We start from the raw sequence: 18,097 nt of genomic DNA on the forward strand, positions 1-18,097 counted from the left end.
GTTGCTTATTTTATCGTTGGGGACCAAAAAAAAGTGAAATGACGAGAATACCCTTGATTACTATTGATGAATAGTGAAACATTGTTTTGTGTGTTAGTGTATATATAAATAGTTATAAGTTTTCTTCAAATATGGGCCACATAGATTAGATTTAAATAGTCATAATTCACGAGTTCAAAAGTCAGTCATCAAGTAGGATTGTAGTTTAAGTTTTCCTCAAATTTAGTTTTTGGAACAGTACTGTATTATAATCAGGACCGTGCCATATGAATGAACAACATATCAAGCATACGTTGCATTGTATAAACGATTAGCAGACGGTACATTTAATGTCTAAATGAACAATAATGACTTAATTAATTTTATGCTGTCACTAGTAGAAAACCATAAAAACTTACATTACCCAACTCAAATGACTTATGGCATGGGTCAACGGTGTTCAACTGTTCATTAAATGAGGGGTCTCGCTAGACAAATTTAGTTTATCTGTGATGTGTTTAAGACAGTGTGACGTGGACCGGATGAGGTTACCGGTATTTCAACCTTTTGTAGTGTATATTGGTTGAACTTGGAACAAAAATTTATTAGATTATGCTTCATGTTCTTGATAATAACTATAGAAAACTTGTTGATACGTAGTAGTATATAGGATGTATTGTTATAATTTTAAGTATCATCTTCTGAAACTCTTGTTCATTAATGATGAACTTTCAATATAAGGTGTATTGTATCGAATTTTGATGATCGTAATTTGTAATTGCTCTTAAGGTGTAAAGCGAAAGAACCTTTTTGCTCTAAAATAATCAGAAGATGGATCGTATTTGTTATCTTGTACGACGAAAGAAATAGTTTACTACGGAAATTGGTTCAACTTACGTTATTATCGTGTATTTTTTAGCATTAATATTAGATCAAAAACGCACACACCATCGTCATATTATTTCGTATAGTTAGATTGTTTGATGATTAAAAACCAGGTAATCAGACTTTCAACGTCAAGTTACAAGCGAGCCAGTTGCAAAAACCTACCATCATTTTTATAAAAACCATGAATTAACAAGAACTTGTAAACACGAAAAAGAGATTGACATATATTCATTTATTATATATGTTAATTATAGTATGTATATGTATTATTATACAAAGGAAAAAAAGAAAGCTCAGAAGCACTCTTATTATAATCTAAGAATCAGAATATTGTGAGGGACCAGCCTCAACAGTAAGCGCAATTTTCATCATAGCTTTTAATGCACCAGCCGGGAATCGAACCCGGGTCTGTACCGTGGCAGGGTACTATTCTACCACTAGACCACTGGTGCTTATTAGGAGTTCATCAAATATTTTTCTCTTATCAGATAACTAGACCAACTAATTATGTAAAGTAGACCAGTATGTTACTCCTACATTTGCTTCTTTTAACACTTCATTATCATATGAAAGTAACAAGTCAATTGTATGAAGAAGTGGTACATTTAGTTGTTCATGATATCATAAACTTTGTGTTGATTATGTTCTTCATTTGTAGGTAAAAAGTTAAAATACTTACAGTAAGTACTATTCGATTTGATAAGTTATCAAAACAGTGTTAATATCAAGTTCATGACCTAGCTTCTCAGCAATTAACAAATGAAAATAGTATATGTTGTCTCAGAGAATACTTCATTTACTAAATATATCATATGTAGTCGACTGACTAATCACGAAATAATAGTTGGTAAATATTACTCCGTCTCAATAATTGTTAACACCTTTCACAACGTAAATATATTAGGGTCGGATTTGAGGGCGTGCAACTCGTGCGCTTGCACGTGGCCCATAATCCAAAGGGGCCCATTAACCACAATGCGTAGTACTTATGGAAAATATTGTTATTACTGATGCCGGTAGTTAACCTAGTTTTTTAGTATTTACTGAATTTATTCTTACATATATTTAAATTTTTTGTATACAAAAGACCTTTTTTTATTAATTGAACAGTGCCCATATGAAAATTTGGAATCGAAGGGACGCCTCTGAATATATTTATCATATAATCACATAATAATGGCGACTATTGACTATTTGCAAGAAATGCAGAAACCAAGCAATCTCAACATAAGTTTCTAAAACATCATCCTACCTTGATTATCACCACAAGTTGAAAATTACATACTGTCATTATATCAACATACAAAATGTTATCGATCGGCTGAAAATTTACATACTATGTGCAGTAATTTTTAAAAAAAAAATGATCGGCTAATTATATATCTGCTGCAGCAATGCAAATTCTAAGTTGTCGAGTACCTGTGGGTGAATAATCCCGTAAGTTTCTTTGTGGTTCCTTTTATAATTGATGACTGAACAAGAAAAACCTCATATGTTTACCCGTTTTGTAATTGATGATAGCTTGTCTAACGTCTACGCAAAAGAAACTCAGCCTCTTTCAATGGATGATAAAGTAGTAAGCACGGCAGTTTGACTAGATATATATATCAACATGTGCAGGTTGGGTAACAGGTTGAAATGGGTCTTGTTTAATATGGGTCAAAATGTTTTAGATCAGATTGATCTGACAAGCAAACACATCTTTTTCATTGCATAATATATCTGCTGAATAATAATAAGAGTGTTGATTTTTTTTTTTTTTTGAACGGCGATTTTTTTGGCATCAGTAAATTATTTCTTTCAACGACCCTCATCATTTGCACGTAACACACATGTTCGGGCGGAAACCCGAACCCGATGGACGGTACCCGGGAACACATCCATTCGGGCAGTGGTTCCGGTAGAGGTCCGTGAACGAATCCGGTAAAACCTCCCTATAGGCTCAATATATACCACCATTATTGGTGTTCAATTGGTTTAAAGAAAATCATGTCATCCCTAAGAATCGAATCCATGACCTCTCCCTATCCCATGACACAAAGTACATGGGGAGAACCGTTTGGTTATGCTCGCAAGTTCTAATAAGAGTGTTGATTATGAGCAGAAAACAGTAATTATAACAAAAATAATATAAACATCCGGAAAAATGTCAACCCTGAGTTTTTAACGTTGGAGATAAATATTAAGTGGAAAATGTCAACCCTGAGTTTGACATTTGATTTGATGAAATACAATACAAGTGGCTGCACAAACGAAATTAATTAGTACATGTGACCATGTGAGTGTGTGATGTGGTAACCAGTATTTTGTATACAATGAAGTACCAGTTCTCTCGAAAACTATAAACAGTAGTGGACTAATTAACAAAAGACTTTTCTTAAAGGGAGCAAAAAAGCAAGCTCAGAAGCACTGTTATTATAATCTGAGAATCAGAATATTGTGAGGGACCAGCCTCGACAGTAAGTGCAATTTACATCATAGCTTTTAAATGCACCAGCCGGGAATCGAACCCGGGTCGGTACCGTGGCAGGGTACTATTCTACCACTAGACCACTGGTGCTGATATTGTGTTGTATCGTTTAAGCAAATATGTTTGACAAGTATTTGTTATAAAATTCTGATTGTAGATAAGCAGCAACATTAACGTGACGTGTTTGTTGCAACATTAACATCGACGATGGAACGCATTTTAGTTTGTCATATCGAAGTTGAATGTAAATATTGTGGGAACCACTAGACAAACATTTCACCATTGGCCGACACTCTAAGGTTTGTTCACCGGTTTAATTATAAAAGAAATGAAGTGAAAGATGAGAAGTGGTATCCTTTTAATAATTGAAAGGAAATATTGAGGAAAAATACACTATAATATAATTCATCCGTTTCATTTCCTTTCCTCTCTGTCAAAACTTGAGAACACGAACTTTTTTTAGTTTCTTTTCACTTACCCTCTTTTCTCTCCAAAAACAAACTCGGGAACAAAGCCTAAAAATGTACGGAAAGGAATTTAAAGACGATAATCGTGTTTAAAAAAATATATAAACGATAATGATTTAACTAGCAGTCTAAAAACAAAAACGGAGTAATTTGTTTTTGTTGAGTAATGCTCCTTGATCTCAAATTACCATTTATAAACATGAACACTTAAAAAAGATTAAAGGATGCATTTTATAATCTAATAAAAAAATGGTGTACCAAAATGTGCTACGTGACCAATTTATTCAATCTCTCATTTTTTTGAAAGGTTTTACATGATTAATATTATCATCCAAAACCTCGCTAGAACCTACACATCGACAATAGGACTAGCAAAAACCAAGAACACATGCGACACACCTAGACCAGGATTTCATCTACAACCAACCCGATTTCATACCAAACGGGTTGTTGCCTTTGAAACATTTGTTCCTGCCATAAACGTTTTGTTACTAATAAGATGTTTCAAGATTTGATTCATTGGACTTCAAAGGATCGGCTCTATGGTATGATAATATGATTGACTGTGTTTGAAACGTTATGGTAGAAAATGCAGAATGACATAGCAAAAGCGAGAAGGAAATCAGAAGAGAGAGCTACAGCAGAGGCGAAAAGAGGGACCAAATCAGCTAGAGTTTTAGAATTAGCTAACTTAATGCGACCCGTTTTTCGAGCTCCTGCGGAATGTTCCTTCTTTTAAGCATTGCATCAATAGCATACCCTCGCAGTATGATTATCTTCGGAATAATGAGCACTAAGGGGTGATGATGAAGTCCGCTATGTTTTATATAGGACACTGTTCATAGTGAAAATTCATAGATGTACCAAAAAAATACAGGAGTTTGAAGGTGCATTGTTGTTTTTTTGAACTTATGTTGCACAAAACAGAGCAAGTATTTAAAGTGTCTCAAGCACTGTAGCTTTAGGAACTTGAAATATTTGTTTGTTCAAAAACTGCATTTAAAACTTAATTTAGACAACATTAGGCGCTCAGTCTAGACTTTTGTAGAATATATGAACTTATGAAGCAACTGAAGTTACAAGATGTCTGATCAAACTAGAGACACTAAAACAAACTGAGATATTGAGCACAGTATGAAAAATGCATTTCATTTCATTTTAAAGAAAAAAGAAAGACAAAAATTAAACACAACTCTGACTTTCTTCCAAACAAAAAATTCAAAATTGTAAAGGTATTAATACTACATCAATTGAAACTATTACATGAGAAAAAGTAGTTATTACCCAAAATAGAACATGATAATATAAAAGGACAAGATTGGTGACTATCTAAGAGTCAGCAATGGTGACCTCAACCTCAACACCAGGTTCAATAGTGATGGAGGTGATTTGCTTCACAACATCAGGTGAGCTGAAAAGATCAATAACACGCTTGTGGACACGAAGCTCGAATCTGTCCCATGTGTTTGTTCCTGTATATAACAATAAATCAAGATATATCTTTAAAAACAAATGCATGTACAAGTTCACAATGAATATGCCAGCCTCCCATTAACCAATAATCATTACCTTCTCCACAAGGGGACTTCCTGGTTGTGATGTTAAGAACCTTTGTAGGCATTCTAACAGGACCCTTGACCCTCAACTTCTTGTCCTTAGCACCACGAACCAAATCAGCACACACTAATACAACCATCAAATAAATTAGAATATTATATCTACCAAATAAGAACACACTATAATAATGGCTTTATACTATTGACAAAAGTACAAACAACAAAAACCTTTCTCAAGATTCTTAACATTCTTTGATGAAAGAGTAATCCTAATCTTGTGAATCTGTTCTTGTGGCTCTTCTAGCCCTGGCTTTGTCGGTTTCATCGCGTATGCCATCTTCTAGCTTCTGTAAGATACAAATAATAATCAATAAAACAAACCAACCTAACATTACACCATAATCACAGCTGCACACTAATTAGCAACGTTGTATCGACAATAAACATAATATATTCAGTCAAACTGAATATTTACATTCTAACACCTTTTATATAAATCATTGACAAATTCAGGGGCGGACCTAGTATACTACTAGTGGTTGCACATGACAACACTGAAATACGCGATGTAGTGGAAACTTTTTTGGGTTTTTAACTAGTTACACCGGTGGATACTGTAATTTTTTTTTTGGATAGCACCATTGAAATAAGCCATCTGGAATAAAAAATTTAATTTTTAACCAGTAACTACCTTATATGTAATGTTACAATCCAGTAATCAAAGTGCTACATAACACAAAATATGTAATTACAACAGAAAATCAACACTATAGCAGCAAACAATGTAAAAATAAATCCCAGCCATAAACTATATCATTTCTGGAAAAGAAAGCTTATAACAAAGTAATAAACCTACATGAACAAACATAAACAGCAGAACAAAGTCAATTTTGAACAAATAGAATGAAATCAAAGAGAATATAATAAAATTAACTTTATTGAAAACATGTATAACTAAGTAATTAACCAAAAACTAAGAAGAAATGATAGCGATTCGATCAAATACCGGAAAATAACCTGTGGAGATTGAGTGATGATTCCGGAGACGATAACTGCGGTTCTGCGTAGTTGCAGTTGTGATGTTCAATGGAATTGAAACCCTAGGTCGATATATAACCCAGAAAGTTTAAAGCCCAGTTGAAAAGGATAGGTTTTGTTTTGTACCGAGTAATATTTTCGCTAAGCCCAATAACGCTTAATATTTGGGCCTTTCTATATTTGGGCTTTAATAATACTACGCCCAAAATTTTTGCTAAGTAGGATAGGAAAGATTGATGGTTATTAACGAGAAGAACCATTTTCTCAATAACGAGACGACAAGAGAAGTTATTGCAACCTCGCAAAATGCAAGGTCTACTTGTGAACTTGTGAACTTGTGAACTTGCAAATTGATAGTATCAGTCATGTTCAAGTCCTGCTCGAAAATTTACCCGCCATGATTACTTTCTTTCGGTCAAAAATGATATTCAGTCATGTTCTGGTCACGATCCAAAATTTACGGCCATGGCTGCCTTCCTTCGGTCAAAATGACCATGCGATTTGCGACTGACTTAGTTTAATCGAAAGCCGCTCGTCTCAAAGGACGCATGGTAGGTTTGTGAGCGGGTGGCGCAATGTCGCAAGGCGAAAGCGACTTGCAACCTTGCGATTTGTGTATATATGGATAACCTAATTCATATAAGATTTCCGAATAAGATTTGCTATCATTTCATGGATTTTTTCGACGATGATTTGTCCCTTATATAAAAACCTTAGTTACTAATTTCACACATACACTTTCAACTAATTCTTTCAACTAATTCTTTCAACAAACTTCTAGAGATTAAACTATGGTTATGGTACGATTTTAGCAATTTGTTTTACAATGAGTTTATGTAATGAAAATTAGTTATTCTTATATGTTGTCGATGTGTTTTCGAATACATTCATAGCACTCCTTTTTATATGTCAATTGAGTATTTAGAACTCTTTTGAAACTCTAATTTGTTTATCCAGAAAAAAGGCGATAAACTAATTTTTTTTTTTTTTCTTTTTTTGTTAAAAAGAGTTTCAAAAAGTTAGAGCTACCACTTATTCATTTCTTTGTATAAAATACAAGGTAGAATTTTTTTTTTTTTTTTTTTTTTTGATGTTATGGATGATGCTAATAATTTTAAAGAATTCAAATATCATGCAATTAGCAATGCCTCAATTGAAATTTATGTTGTCGAGAAAGTTAAACTGTATCGGGTAGTAACAAAACAAATACCAATAGTAGTGGTAATAATGTTAGAACACAAGTTGTAAATTGATAATCTATAATTGTTTCTTTAATCATGGATCACTTTCATAATTAAGTATATCGACACTTACAAGTCTTGGGTTGCACGAAATCTCAAATTTGGATAAGACAAGAAATTAATTTGATTGTAGGCAAGAACAAATCAAATTAGAACATATTAATGGAAATGTTAAATTGTCTATGTTGTTCGTATGAAAGCAATCTTTGTTTTTCTGGAGGGAAAAATAGTTTAATCGATTGAAAACGAAAGGGGACAACCCTTCATTTTGGCGGGAAAATCTGTTGACGAAACATCACACCTTTTAGCAGGAAATTTCGTTTGGACCCAACCTTTCGATAAATGTGTATAGTAAGTAATATACTGTTTGGATTGGTTTGGATGGGGGTGTTGCTCTGTAAAACCGCTCGCCGAGGGGCGTTGCCCCTTTACCCCTGCAAAGGGGGCGCTGCCCCCTTGATACCCCACAATTCCGCGACACTACCAGGTTAACTATTACGGACGTGTACCACACACTCTCTTAACATGTTTTTAAGTATAACTCGATTACTCATGCTTTATAGTAAATCACAATGACTCAAAATGATTATTTGATGACACTAAAATCACCAACAAATAACACCCTCGAAAATGTACGAAGTTGGTAATCAATCAACATAGCTTGACAATCAACAACATCAAACATATCAACTATAACTTACATATTAACCCCCAACAAACATATCAACCACAACAATGCTTACATCTCATTGAGCCACAACATACACCAATTGAACCACAACAGTACACCTCAACATTAAACGTGCTTTTAATAAACGCGAAAGAGTTTGGTTTGGGCAACTATGGCAAAGAAAACATATTGATTGCCTATTCGATCCCATTGTTGAAAGATTCGAAGGACGAATCTAATGAATGAGATGAGGACGATGAATTCATATATAAATACATATTTTAGATATGCCACCATTACTAGGAGCAGATGTGCCTGAAAATACACCCCTTATGATAAGCATGTATCAAAGATATGATTTGATAATAGTGGGTAAAATCTTCACGAGTAAGGAGGAATTTTTGCGCCAACTATATAAAATTATCTAAAGAAAACTTCAAGATTAAGCTCGTAAAGACCGGTAAAAATAGGTATACCGCTAAATGTGACTGCTCGGCCGTGAGAGGAATCGTAGTGCATTAAGAATATAAATGACAAACAATTTTATCGTGTGAAAGTTGGTTGCTACACGCACTTACTCACGAACCCAAATAATGGACCTGCATATAAACAAAAATGTTATGGGTTACCTTTTGATGAATGCTAGGAAGTTAGAAAACATAGTGTATAAGGGAAAGAAAATACAATGTGATGTTAATGACTGGTTCATGTGAGCATATCGTACAACCATGCATGGAGGGCAAAGTGTGAGGCTATAGAAATGCTTCGGGGTTGTATGGATTACTCTTTTTTAATGCTTCCCTTGTACGTTCATAACCTTAAAGTTCATAATCATAGAAGCGTTACAAATATCCTTACAGACGACGAGGATAAGTTTGTAATGAGTTACATGTCATTGGGGTTGCTGTAAGTAATTCAATATACTTTGTATTTTATTTGATATTCGTCGATAAATATTTTAATAACTTTGTAAAACAAGCAAACTCGTAAACTTTACACACCCCATAATTATCATTGACGTTGCGCATTTAAAATTGAGGTACTTGGTACCAACCTAGTTTTCGTACAATCGATGGAAATAACTGCTTTCAGCCACTTGCATATAGAATTGGTGAAGCCGTGACAATCCAAGGTTAGTCATGAGTTTGGGGAAATCTCTGAGACCATCTATAATCTGTTGGTATGGGTGAACGTATTTCAAATCTGACATTTATATCTGATCATGCTACTTCAATAGCACATGTGTTTCAAATGTTTTTTTTTTTGGAAGTCTTTCATGCCAGATAAGAACGTCATCTGTATATGAATGTGAATTTAAAATCAAATAAATTTAAAGTCTTCAAATGGCACTAATGGTGAACGGTCAAGGCCTAGTGCTTGTCTGATTTTGAGGAACATTTAATCGTATTTCGAAGATGTCTTAAGGAAACGTACGACATACTTTGTGATGCAGGGTTAACAGGTGATTAAGAAATCAATTTGATCTTGTTTGATATGCATACCTAACGAACAACAATGTCGAGTCTAGGAACTCCCTTTAAGTAGATGCTCGCAAATTACCTGTAATAATGTTATTGAATTTTTTTTTTTCTCTGTATATTCAACAATGATATTACAAACATCACAATATCGGAGCAGGTCTTACATCACAAGTTATAAACAAAAAACAACATATATTTCGAATATATCAAAAGAAATAAAATAATAATTATTAATTGTTTCTTTTATTAACTTTGACCTTTTGTTAACTCAAATCGATCAAAATAAACAAGATAATAATTATTTATTATTTCTATTATTAGTTATGACCCTTTAGTTATGGAACTGATGAATAAGGTTTATTATATTCTTTTGTTCCAAAGAATTATAGAGTGTATATATAAAAAAAAGAGAGAGAATTAATATTTCCACCACTATTGATAGATTCACTACAAATGTGCATTATTTACTTGTACGATAGAAATATATAATGTATAGTTAAGGTGATTCTATCAATTTTAGATAATGGAAATATCATCTTCCATACGAAAAATATGTGATACTAGATTTAAGATCACGTTCGTTGCACGGCTTCTAAGAAATATATTAAAATGCGTTTATGTTGGTACCGATTACTTGTATTATACACTTACAATGATGAAACAAATCATTAATGCAATTACCTTGTTCTGATCAAGGCTTTATATTTTTTTCAAATTTGTGTGACAATATACAACATAAGTAATAAAAAATGTTTTATTCAAAGAGGTAAGTTGTTACTATAAACAGTTAAAATTGAAATTAAGCTTTTAAATGAGCAAAGTAATTCATACGGAGATTAAAAAGTAAATTACATTTTATAACTAAAATTATCCTATTTTGATCAAGTCATTTTTCTACAACATGTTGGACTTCAAAAAACAATAAGAATCATAACGGCTCAAAGTGTTTAAATGGACAACCACAATACTTTAGTGATTAAAAGTTTTGAACCGTGATGATGCATAAGAAAGTATAAGCTGCATACTTATGTTCATTTAATCGAAGTTAGTTGAGCTACACCACAAAATGAGCATCCATTTGGACGAAGGCATTTTTCTACCTACAAAGAATATATAAGTATAACTGTATAAGTGCAAGTGAAGCTTAATTTTGACACATTTGACATGATACTTGATTTATTTATAATTATTAACATACTTCAACAAAATAGAAAAAATGTGGGTCAATAAATTCGAAATAAAAAATCTCATTTGTTAAAACCAATTTTTACATCGACTAGTACATATTGATCAAATCATACTCATAACTATCATGATCAATATCTAGTTAAGAAGTAGAATATGAAGCAGACTCGGATGTATGATAAAACCATGGAGTAATTTGCATGTTTTCATGTATAAAGATACATACGCATGTTAAGCAAAGTGTGATTTCACAAGTGCAACAGGTCTTCGACGATGATAATTGATAAATGTCATTCTTTTCGTCCTTAGGCATTTCGGCATACCTGTATAAAGAGCCCATGAGATGTTGATGCAGTTAAGTTTTGTTTTTTTTTTTTTTTTTTTTTTTTTTTTTTTTTTTTTTTTTGAAAAGCAAGAAGTGCAGTTAAGTTTTGTGCATGTCATTAAGTGTATTCATAAAACAGAAAAATTTTCATCGGGGGTGAAATTTTTTTTTAAAGCATAGCAAATTTTTTATGGTAAAATATGGAGGTTTTGTGGAAAGAATATGGTGATTTTTGACCAATATGTGAAAGTTTTTAGGCAAAATATGAAGGTTTTGGGGTAAAATACGGAGGTTTTCGGGCAAAATATGGAGGTTGTGGGGCAAAAAAAAATTCACCGGTGACAAAATCAAAAAATTCAAAAATTTTACACTAAAAATTGAAAATTGACTGGAGGCATCTGGGGCATCTGCCCCCCCTTGCCATATGCTATTTCCGCCTATGACTGGTGTACAATGTGCATGTCATTCAGTGTATATATAGTTGACCTAATGAATAAGGTTTATTATATTTTTTTGTTCTAAAAAAAGTTACCGAATGTATATATACAAAAAGATAATTGATATTTCCATCACTAAAATTGATAAATGCAATACAAATGTGCATTATTTACTTGTACAATAGAAATATATAATGTACAATTATGGTGAATCTATCAATTTTGATAATGAAAATATCATCATCCAAAATAAAATATAAGATATATAAAGTTGAATGTAAAAATATATTTGTCTAACATCACATAAGTTTAATATTGTTTACAACAACTACAATATGCTTTTTAATTTCATGAAATATATAATACGCGTATATTGTTCACATTTCATACATTCAGTGACGAACTTACCCTAAAGTCCTTAGGTCTTGAAACACCACTAATTACGGAAATTTTTTTTTATAAATGATCATTGACATTTTTACAAGACACCGTTATATATAATTGTAGGACCTCATAAATTTTTTATCTTTATAATTAATTGTACGACCACTAAATATAATTAAATTTCACCCACTTATAATATTATAGTATGTGTCACTGATAACTAATATATAAATATAAATATATAATGAAAAAGTGAACATATTTATTTGTTTTCTCATTGAGGGTAACAAACTCACCCTTTACGCAATTACGCGTTTGTTCAATACCAGAACACCTAATTACGCTTATGTTCTCCAGTTTTGACAAAATTTGGAACTACAATTCTAATCAATAATTCTTATATATGATATCGTTCATTCTCCTTATTTTAATTCTAATTTTAAAACTCTCAATCCCAATATGTAACTTATTAGTCAATTTATTTTTTATTTACTAACAGACTTGACAATATTGTTGATTTATATAGTATAGATTTATTTGATATTTTGATTGTGACACTTAGATAATATAATATAATTATTGGAAGCATATAGTTATAGTTATTGTTTGATTTATACAATATTTTGATTTATACAATATAGTTATAGTTATGTGAATATATATACTTTTATGTATATAATATAGTTATAGTTATTGTTTGATACTTTAGAAAGGAAGTTTCAGTGAATACATTTTGATATGGAGTGGATTGACGATTGATGTTTACCTTTGAGACTGTAACGACCCTGGTTTTTCCATCTTTTATTAATAATGTTTATTATTAATGCTTGCGTTTAATGAATGTATTTTATTACATTTACTTGTTACCATACATGACTTTACATGTCCCGACTTGTCTTTGTGACACACGAACTTTTAACGAATAATATTTCGGATATTATTTGCATTCATGATTAATTATTATTAGTCATTTTAATTAACTAAGGTTAGTAGTTAATTACTTGAGCTTTTTATTTAATTGTTGGTTATTTGGACTTGGGCTTGTGTTAATGGACTTAGAAGTCCACCCTACTTATTTTAATGGACTAATTAGCCCAACATTATGTTAATGACATGTTAAGGACTTAAACTAGATTAATTAGTAAGTGAAAGACTAGTTACAAGTATCCTTACACCACTTTCCCATACCAATTTGCTTTCTTACCATTTTTGAGCTAGATACATGAAAGAAACTAGTGGACATTTTCCTCTTTTGTCACCCCTTGGAGCCGTCCACTTTAGGTGGGTAAAGAGGGGTTTTGTTTCAATTTTTGTGTTACATATTCTCAAGTATTACTTCACTTTTTACACACACATAATACTTGCAACTTCTTTTCTCTCATTTTCTCTCTAACTTGTAAGTATCAAGCTTTAATTTTCTCTCTTTTTCTTCCATGTAAACCGCCACCTTCATCATCAAAATACTTGATCTTGTTTGTTGTTTAATTACTTGTAGTTGTTTATTGTTGTTAAGAATCAAACTTTCTAGTTTGTTCTTCATATCATCTTGTTCATACAAGAACATACAAGAACCTAAACTTTCTAGTTATGGTTCTACACTTAATGATCTAAAAGATTTAAAGTTCATGAGTTATAATCATACTTGAGTTCATGTTATAAACTTAAGGTTTACTTTCTTAAAGATCAAAGCCTTGGCTTGAATCTTTAAAAGTATGAACAACCATGAACTTATTACTTGTTTATTTAGTTTATTACTTCATTTCCTTGCACTTTGAATTCGTGATTATGGCTTTGTTGGTCAAGAACTACTAGTTAGTCTTGATCTCATTTTTCTTGAACAAAAGTTAACTTTATAAGTTCAAGAACATGGAAGTATAACTTTCTAGTTATAACTTCATATACTTATGAAAGATCTAAGTTTCTATAGCTTATGGTCTTCTAATTTTGTTGTGAATAAGAGCTTATGAGCTTACATACACTTTACAAGATGAGAATCTAAGTTTCATAACTTATGGTTTCATTAAAGTAAAGATTCAAGTGTTATGACTTAGGATTTAACTTAGTAACTATAGATCTAGACTTTTGGGTCTTGGATCTTCAAGATCTAACTAAGAACTATGTTTTACAACTTAAGATCTTGATTATTTAGTTTACTTTCAAGTTTGTAGCTTAATATTACTTTTAGAGTTTATGTATGTGTCGGATCTAAGATCTTGATGTAACTTTGGTTCATCAAACTACTTGTAATACTTAATTGAGTTGTGCTACTTATCTTAGACTTACACTTGTGTTATGATGGTCAAAACTTAGTAAAGATGATGCAAACACATCAACGAGTTGTACACTTGAAGCTATATGCATCAAGGATGAGAACCGTGATGAGCATCGAGCACCAAGAACCTACTGTTTTTAGGGTCTGATCAGAATACCTGGGCTACTGTAAAGTTGATTTTCAGTTAGCTCTATTCGAGTAGATAATTTTTCGTTTAAGACTCATCTTAATCCGAGTTACGGTTTAGGATCTATGGCCCTCCGAACGTCACTATGTCCTTTTAACGTTGTGCTAAAAATTCTGACCTACTCGCACTTAAACCGTCTCCACGGTCAAACAAAGACGAGTTTGGTTCTGAAATTTTTACAGCAACTAAAGGACTCATATACGGAGCCATGGACACTGGTCCCAAATCAATTCAGTTTGTATAGAGGCCGTGGCGACTGATCGAAGTTAGCCTTTGTTTTAAACTCTTTTCTAGAATGAAACTTACTTTATACTTTTTATTTGATGATGAATGATGATGATACTTAAGACCTAATTTACATAAATTTAAACCTATTGGGACGATTTACTGACTTAGTAACTTTTGACTTAGGTTGAGGACTTTCCGGACCTACATACTTGCTTACTTTCACGAACCAACTTTACTACTACTTTACCACTGTGAGTTATAGCATCCCTTTTTATTTTAACTATTTTGGGAACTGAGAATACATGCACATTTTACGTTTTACATACTAGGAACGAGTACTTAAACTTTATATATGTGTGGGTTATACAACGGCATAAACTTTCCCCTTAGCTCGGTAATGTTTAGTCATTGGTCTTTGAACCGGTGAACGCGAATCTTAGATATGGATCCATAGGGTTTGACATCCCCACTCGGGCTAGTAGCGCTAGCATTTAACGGGTGTTTAATACTTCGTAAACATACGCACTCGCCAAGTGTACTTTTAGGGGGTGATAAACATTAAGTTAGTTACCAAGTGCCCACGGTTAAACATATACTTTACATACTGTTTTGAAACGCTCTTTGTAGCACTGAAATCTCGTGGCCTACCTTACATTACTATTATACTTAAACTATAGCTTACCAACCTTTGTGTTGACGTTTTAAGCATGTTTTTCTCATGTGCTTAAGGTTTGCTTGCTTCCGCTGTTGTACTAGTCATGCCTTGTAGACACCCGCTGCGCTTGTTAGAGTTGTCACCGCATGACACGTTTTATTTGCATTCAAACTATGTTACCTTTTGAAACAATGATTTGTAACGACCATTGGGTTACGTACTATTACTAATTGCTTCTGTTCATTGAAGCATACTTTTGTTGTAAGACATTTGATGTTGGTTAAGACATCACCTTTATTCACGAATGCAAACTTCTTTTGAAACCGCATATAGTATTTGACCTTGTAATGATCCTGTTGTTGATGATTCGTACACGATGGTTTTGTACGGGGCATCACATTTGGTATCAGAGCATTGCTTGTAGGGAATTAGGTTGCATTAGTGAGTCTAGACCGGACCAAGTAGGATTCACTAATAGGACTAATCTACAACTTGCTAGTTTACTTGTTTCTGCGGAATTTGCTGCATGCTGCTGCTTACTTTTACTGCTATATGGCGTATGCTACTACATGACTTCACTACTGCATGCTATTATCTATTTTCGATTGCATGATACTTACCGTTATTGCCATGCTACTTACTGTTACACATGATTTAGACTGTCGTAGTTACTTTGCCTAATACGTGCTTGCTTTATGACTTACTAACATTGAAAAAATTATTTTTCCTTGTTCAGATGTCGGATATTCCACCTGTCATCATTTTGGACAGCGAAACAGACTCATCAGCTACCTCACCGACCATTGTTGCCGATTCTCAGATGCCGTCGTCGACACCTTCCATTGACTCAGGCGCTTCATCCTCTGGAGCCAGTAGCCATACGCCTGACCCAGTGGTTACCTCAGACAGACACGTGGACCCACCGGAGATTCCATCTCCACTTGCCCCAGGACCTCCGGAGCCACAGCACCATCTCGGTGGTGCTGTGATTCCCGCGGAACTTGGGGAAGGTCCAGTCCGTAATGAGCATAACCATTGGTGCCGACGCCTTCCTGATGGACGTCTCGTGCCGATTGGACCTGCCAGATACCGACAGATGATGGCCGCCCGAGGAGAGCTACCCGTGCAGCCACCCCCAGCCGATCTAGACGACCCATCATCAGCCGATTCTTCATCTGACGACTCATCCTCTGACGACTCTAGTGACGAGGATTCAGATGAGGACCCTGATGATGCACCTGTACATCCACCCTCCACCCCGCCGAAGAAGCGGTACCGTTTCGATGGTACCGTCATTCCAGGGATTAATGGAGGTCGACCATTCGTTGACGCTCATAGTCGGCGTCGTAGGGTTACCTCCCGTAAGCGGCTTGTGCCGTATCCTGCTGATCCCTTCATCCGTAAGCCTTACCGCTGTGCACCATCCACTTCTGGAGCCGGACCATCTGCACCACCAGCACCACCCGTACCGACTGCACCGCCTGCCCCACCATCTCCCTCTGTCGAGGAACTGACAAGAGAGGTGGAGATCCTCCGTGCTCGGGTAGCTGAGCTCGAGGACCAGATGTCCCATGTATTGGACATCATACACCCACCATCACCTTAGGGCTTTTGTAGAAGATTTCATTATGTAATCTAGTTGTAGTTTCATATTTCACTTATGTATTGTACGAACCTATGCTGATGTGTGCAACTTATTATTAATGAATGGAACTTTGTGTTGTTTAATTCTTGCACAGTGTTCTATTTACGTTATTGTATGATGATTCTGTGGTATTTGTACCTAGTTGCATTACTTAATAAACATGTGATGTGTTAATTCCATGTTGGCTACCATATACTGTATTATTACTATTTGAATACCGGATTTTGACTTGAGTCAAAATTTTTGTTTAGAACATCAATGGCCAACGGAAGATCAACACCCACCATAGCCCAAATCAAGGAAATGGTCAATGAACGAGTCACCGCAGCTTTAGCGAAAATGAACCCCCAAGCTCCACCACCACCGGTTATCCAGCCCATTCGTAATGGGTGCACATACAAAGAGTTTCAAAGCTGCAAGCCCCACAACTTTAGTGGAACTGAGGGGCCAGTTGGTCTCACTAGGTGGTTTGAGAAATTAAAATCTGTGTTTCGACTTAGTTTCAGAGGCGAACAAAACCAAGTATGCTTCATGTACGCTGTCAGACGGTGCACTAACTTGGTGGAACACTCTGGCTCAAGCAAAGGGTATTGACGAGGCGTATGCTACGCCGTGGGAAGATTTCAAGGGGGCCATGATTGAAGAATATTGCCCTAGGACCGAGATCCAAAAGATGGAGATTGAGTTTATGCAGTTGAAGGTTGTGGGAAACTATCTCGATGGTTACAACCGCAGGTATCTAGAATTAGCCCTGATGTGTCCTACCATGGTTACCCCGGAGTTTAAGCGCATGGAAAGGTACTTGTGGAGACTTCCTAAGTCCATTAAGGTAAATGTCACCTCATCTAAGCCACCAAACATCCCGGAAGCAATGCGCATGGCGCACACTTTAATGAATCAAATCATCATCGATGAACCAGAAAAGGCAAAATCCGAAGCGGGTAGTAGTGATAACCGTAAGTGGGATAACAACAAGGGTAGAGTCTAAG

At 34.3% G+C, this 18,097-nt stretch overlaps 1 protein-coding gene and 4 non-coding genes across 6 annotated transcripts; all 5 read right to left on the bottom strand.

Moving 5' to 3' along the window:
* Window positions 1-1,156: 1,156 nt before the first annotated feature.
* Window positions 1,157-1,244, bottom strand: LOC139846298 (small nucleolar RNA snoR114). The gene has a single exon (XR_011759024.1). It is a non-coding gene; the product is annotated as a small nucleolar RNA snoR114 (small nucleolar RNA).
* A 4-nt stretch (window positions 1,245-1,248) lies between these two features.
* On the bottom strand, window positions 1,249-1,319 carry TRNAG-GCC (transfer RNA glycine (anticodon GCC)). Its single transcript has one exon. It is a non-coding gene; the product is annotated as a tRNA-Gly (tRNA).
* Window positions 1,320-3,263: 1,944 nt separating this feature from the next.
* LOC139846301 (small nucleolar RNA snoR114) lies at window positions 3,264-3,351 on the bottom strand. Its single transcript, XR_011759026.1, has one exon. It is a non-coding gene; the product is annotated as a small nucleolar RNA snoR114 (small nucleolar RNA).
* Window positions 3,352-3,356: 5 nt separating this feature from the next.
* TRNAG-GCC (transfer RNA glycine (anticodon GCC)) lies at window positions 3,357-3,427 on the bottom strand. Its single transcript has one exon. It is a non-coding gene; the product is annotated as a tRNA-Gly (tRNA).
* A 1,509-nt stretch (window positions 3,428-4,936) lies between these two features.
* Window positions 4,937-6,470, bottom strand: LOC139840251 (small ribosomal subunit protein uS10y). 2 transcript variants are annotated; one of them, XM_071830495.1, is made up of 4 exons: window positions 6,378-6,470; window positions 5,589-5,707; window positions 5,374-5,487; window positions 4,937-5,276 (listed from the first exon to the last, which is right to left on the bottom strand). In XM_071830495.1, exons 2-4 carry the CDS (start codon window positions 5,695-5,697, stop codon window positions 5,134-5,136), a joined length of 366 nt encoding a protein of 121 aa, XP_071686596.1. In that variant the 5' UTR covers window positions 5,698-5,707; window positions 6,378-6,470; the 3' UTR covers window positions 4,937-5,133. The 2 variants fall into 2 exon arrangements, with proteins under 2 accessions (XP_071686596.1, XP_071686597.1); XM_071830496.1 differs by having other exon boundaries at window positions 6,367-6,469.
* Between the last annotated feature and the right edge of the window lie 11,627 nt (window positions 6,471-18,097).

Source organism: Rutidosis leptorrhynchoides, chromosome 4, assembly GCF_046630445.1.
Source record: "Rutidosis leptorrhynchoides isolate AG116_Rl617_1_P2 chromosome 4, CSIRO_AGI_Rlap_v1, whole genome shotgun sequence".
NCBI lineage: Eukaryota > Viridiplantae > Streptophyta > Magnoliopsida > Asterales > Asteraceae > Rutidosis > Rutidosis leptorrhynchoides.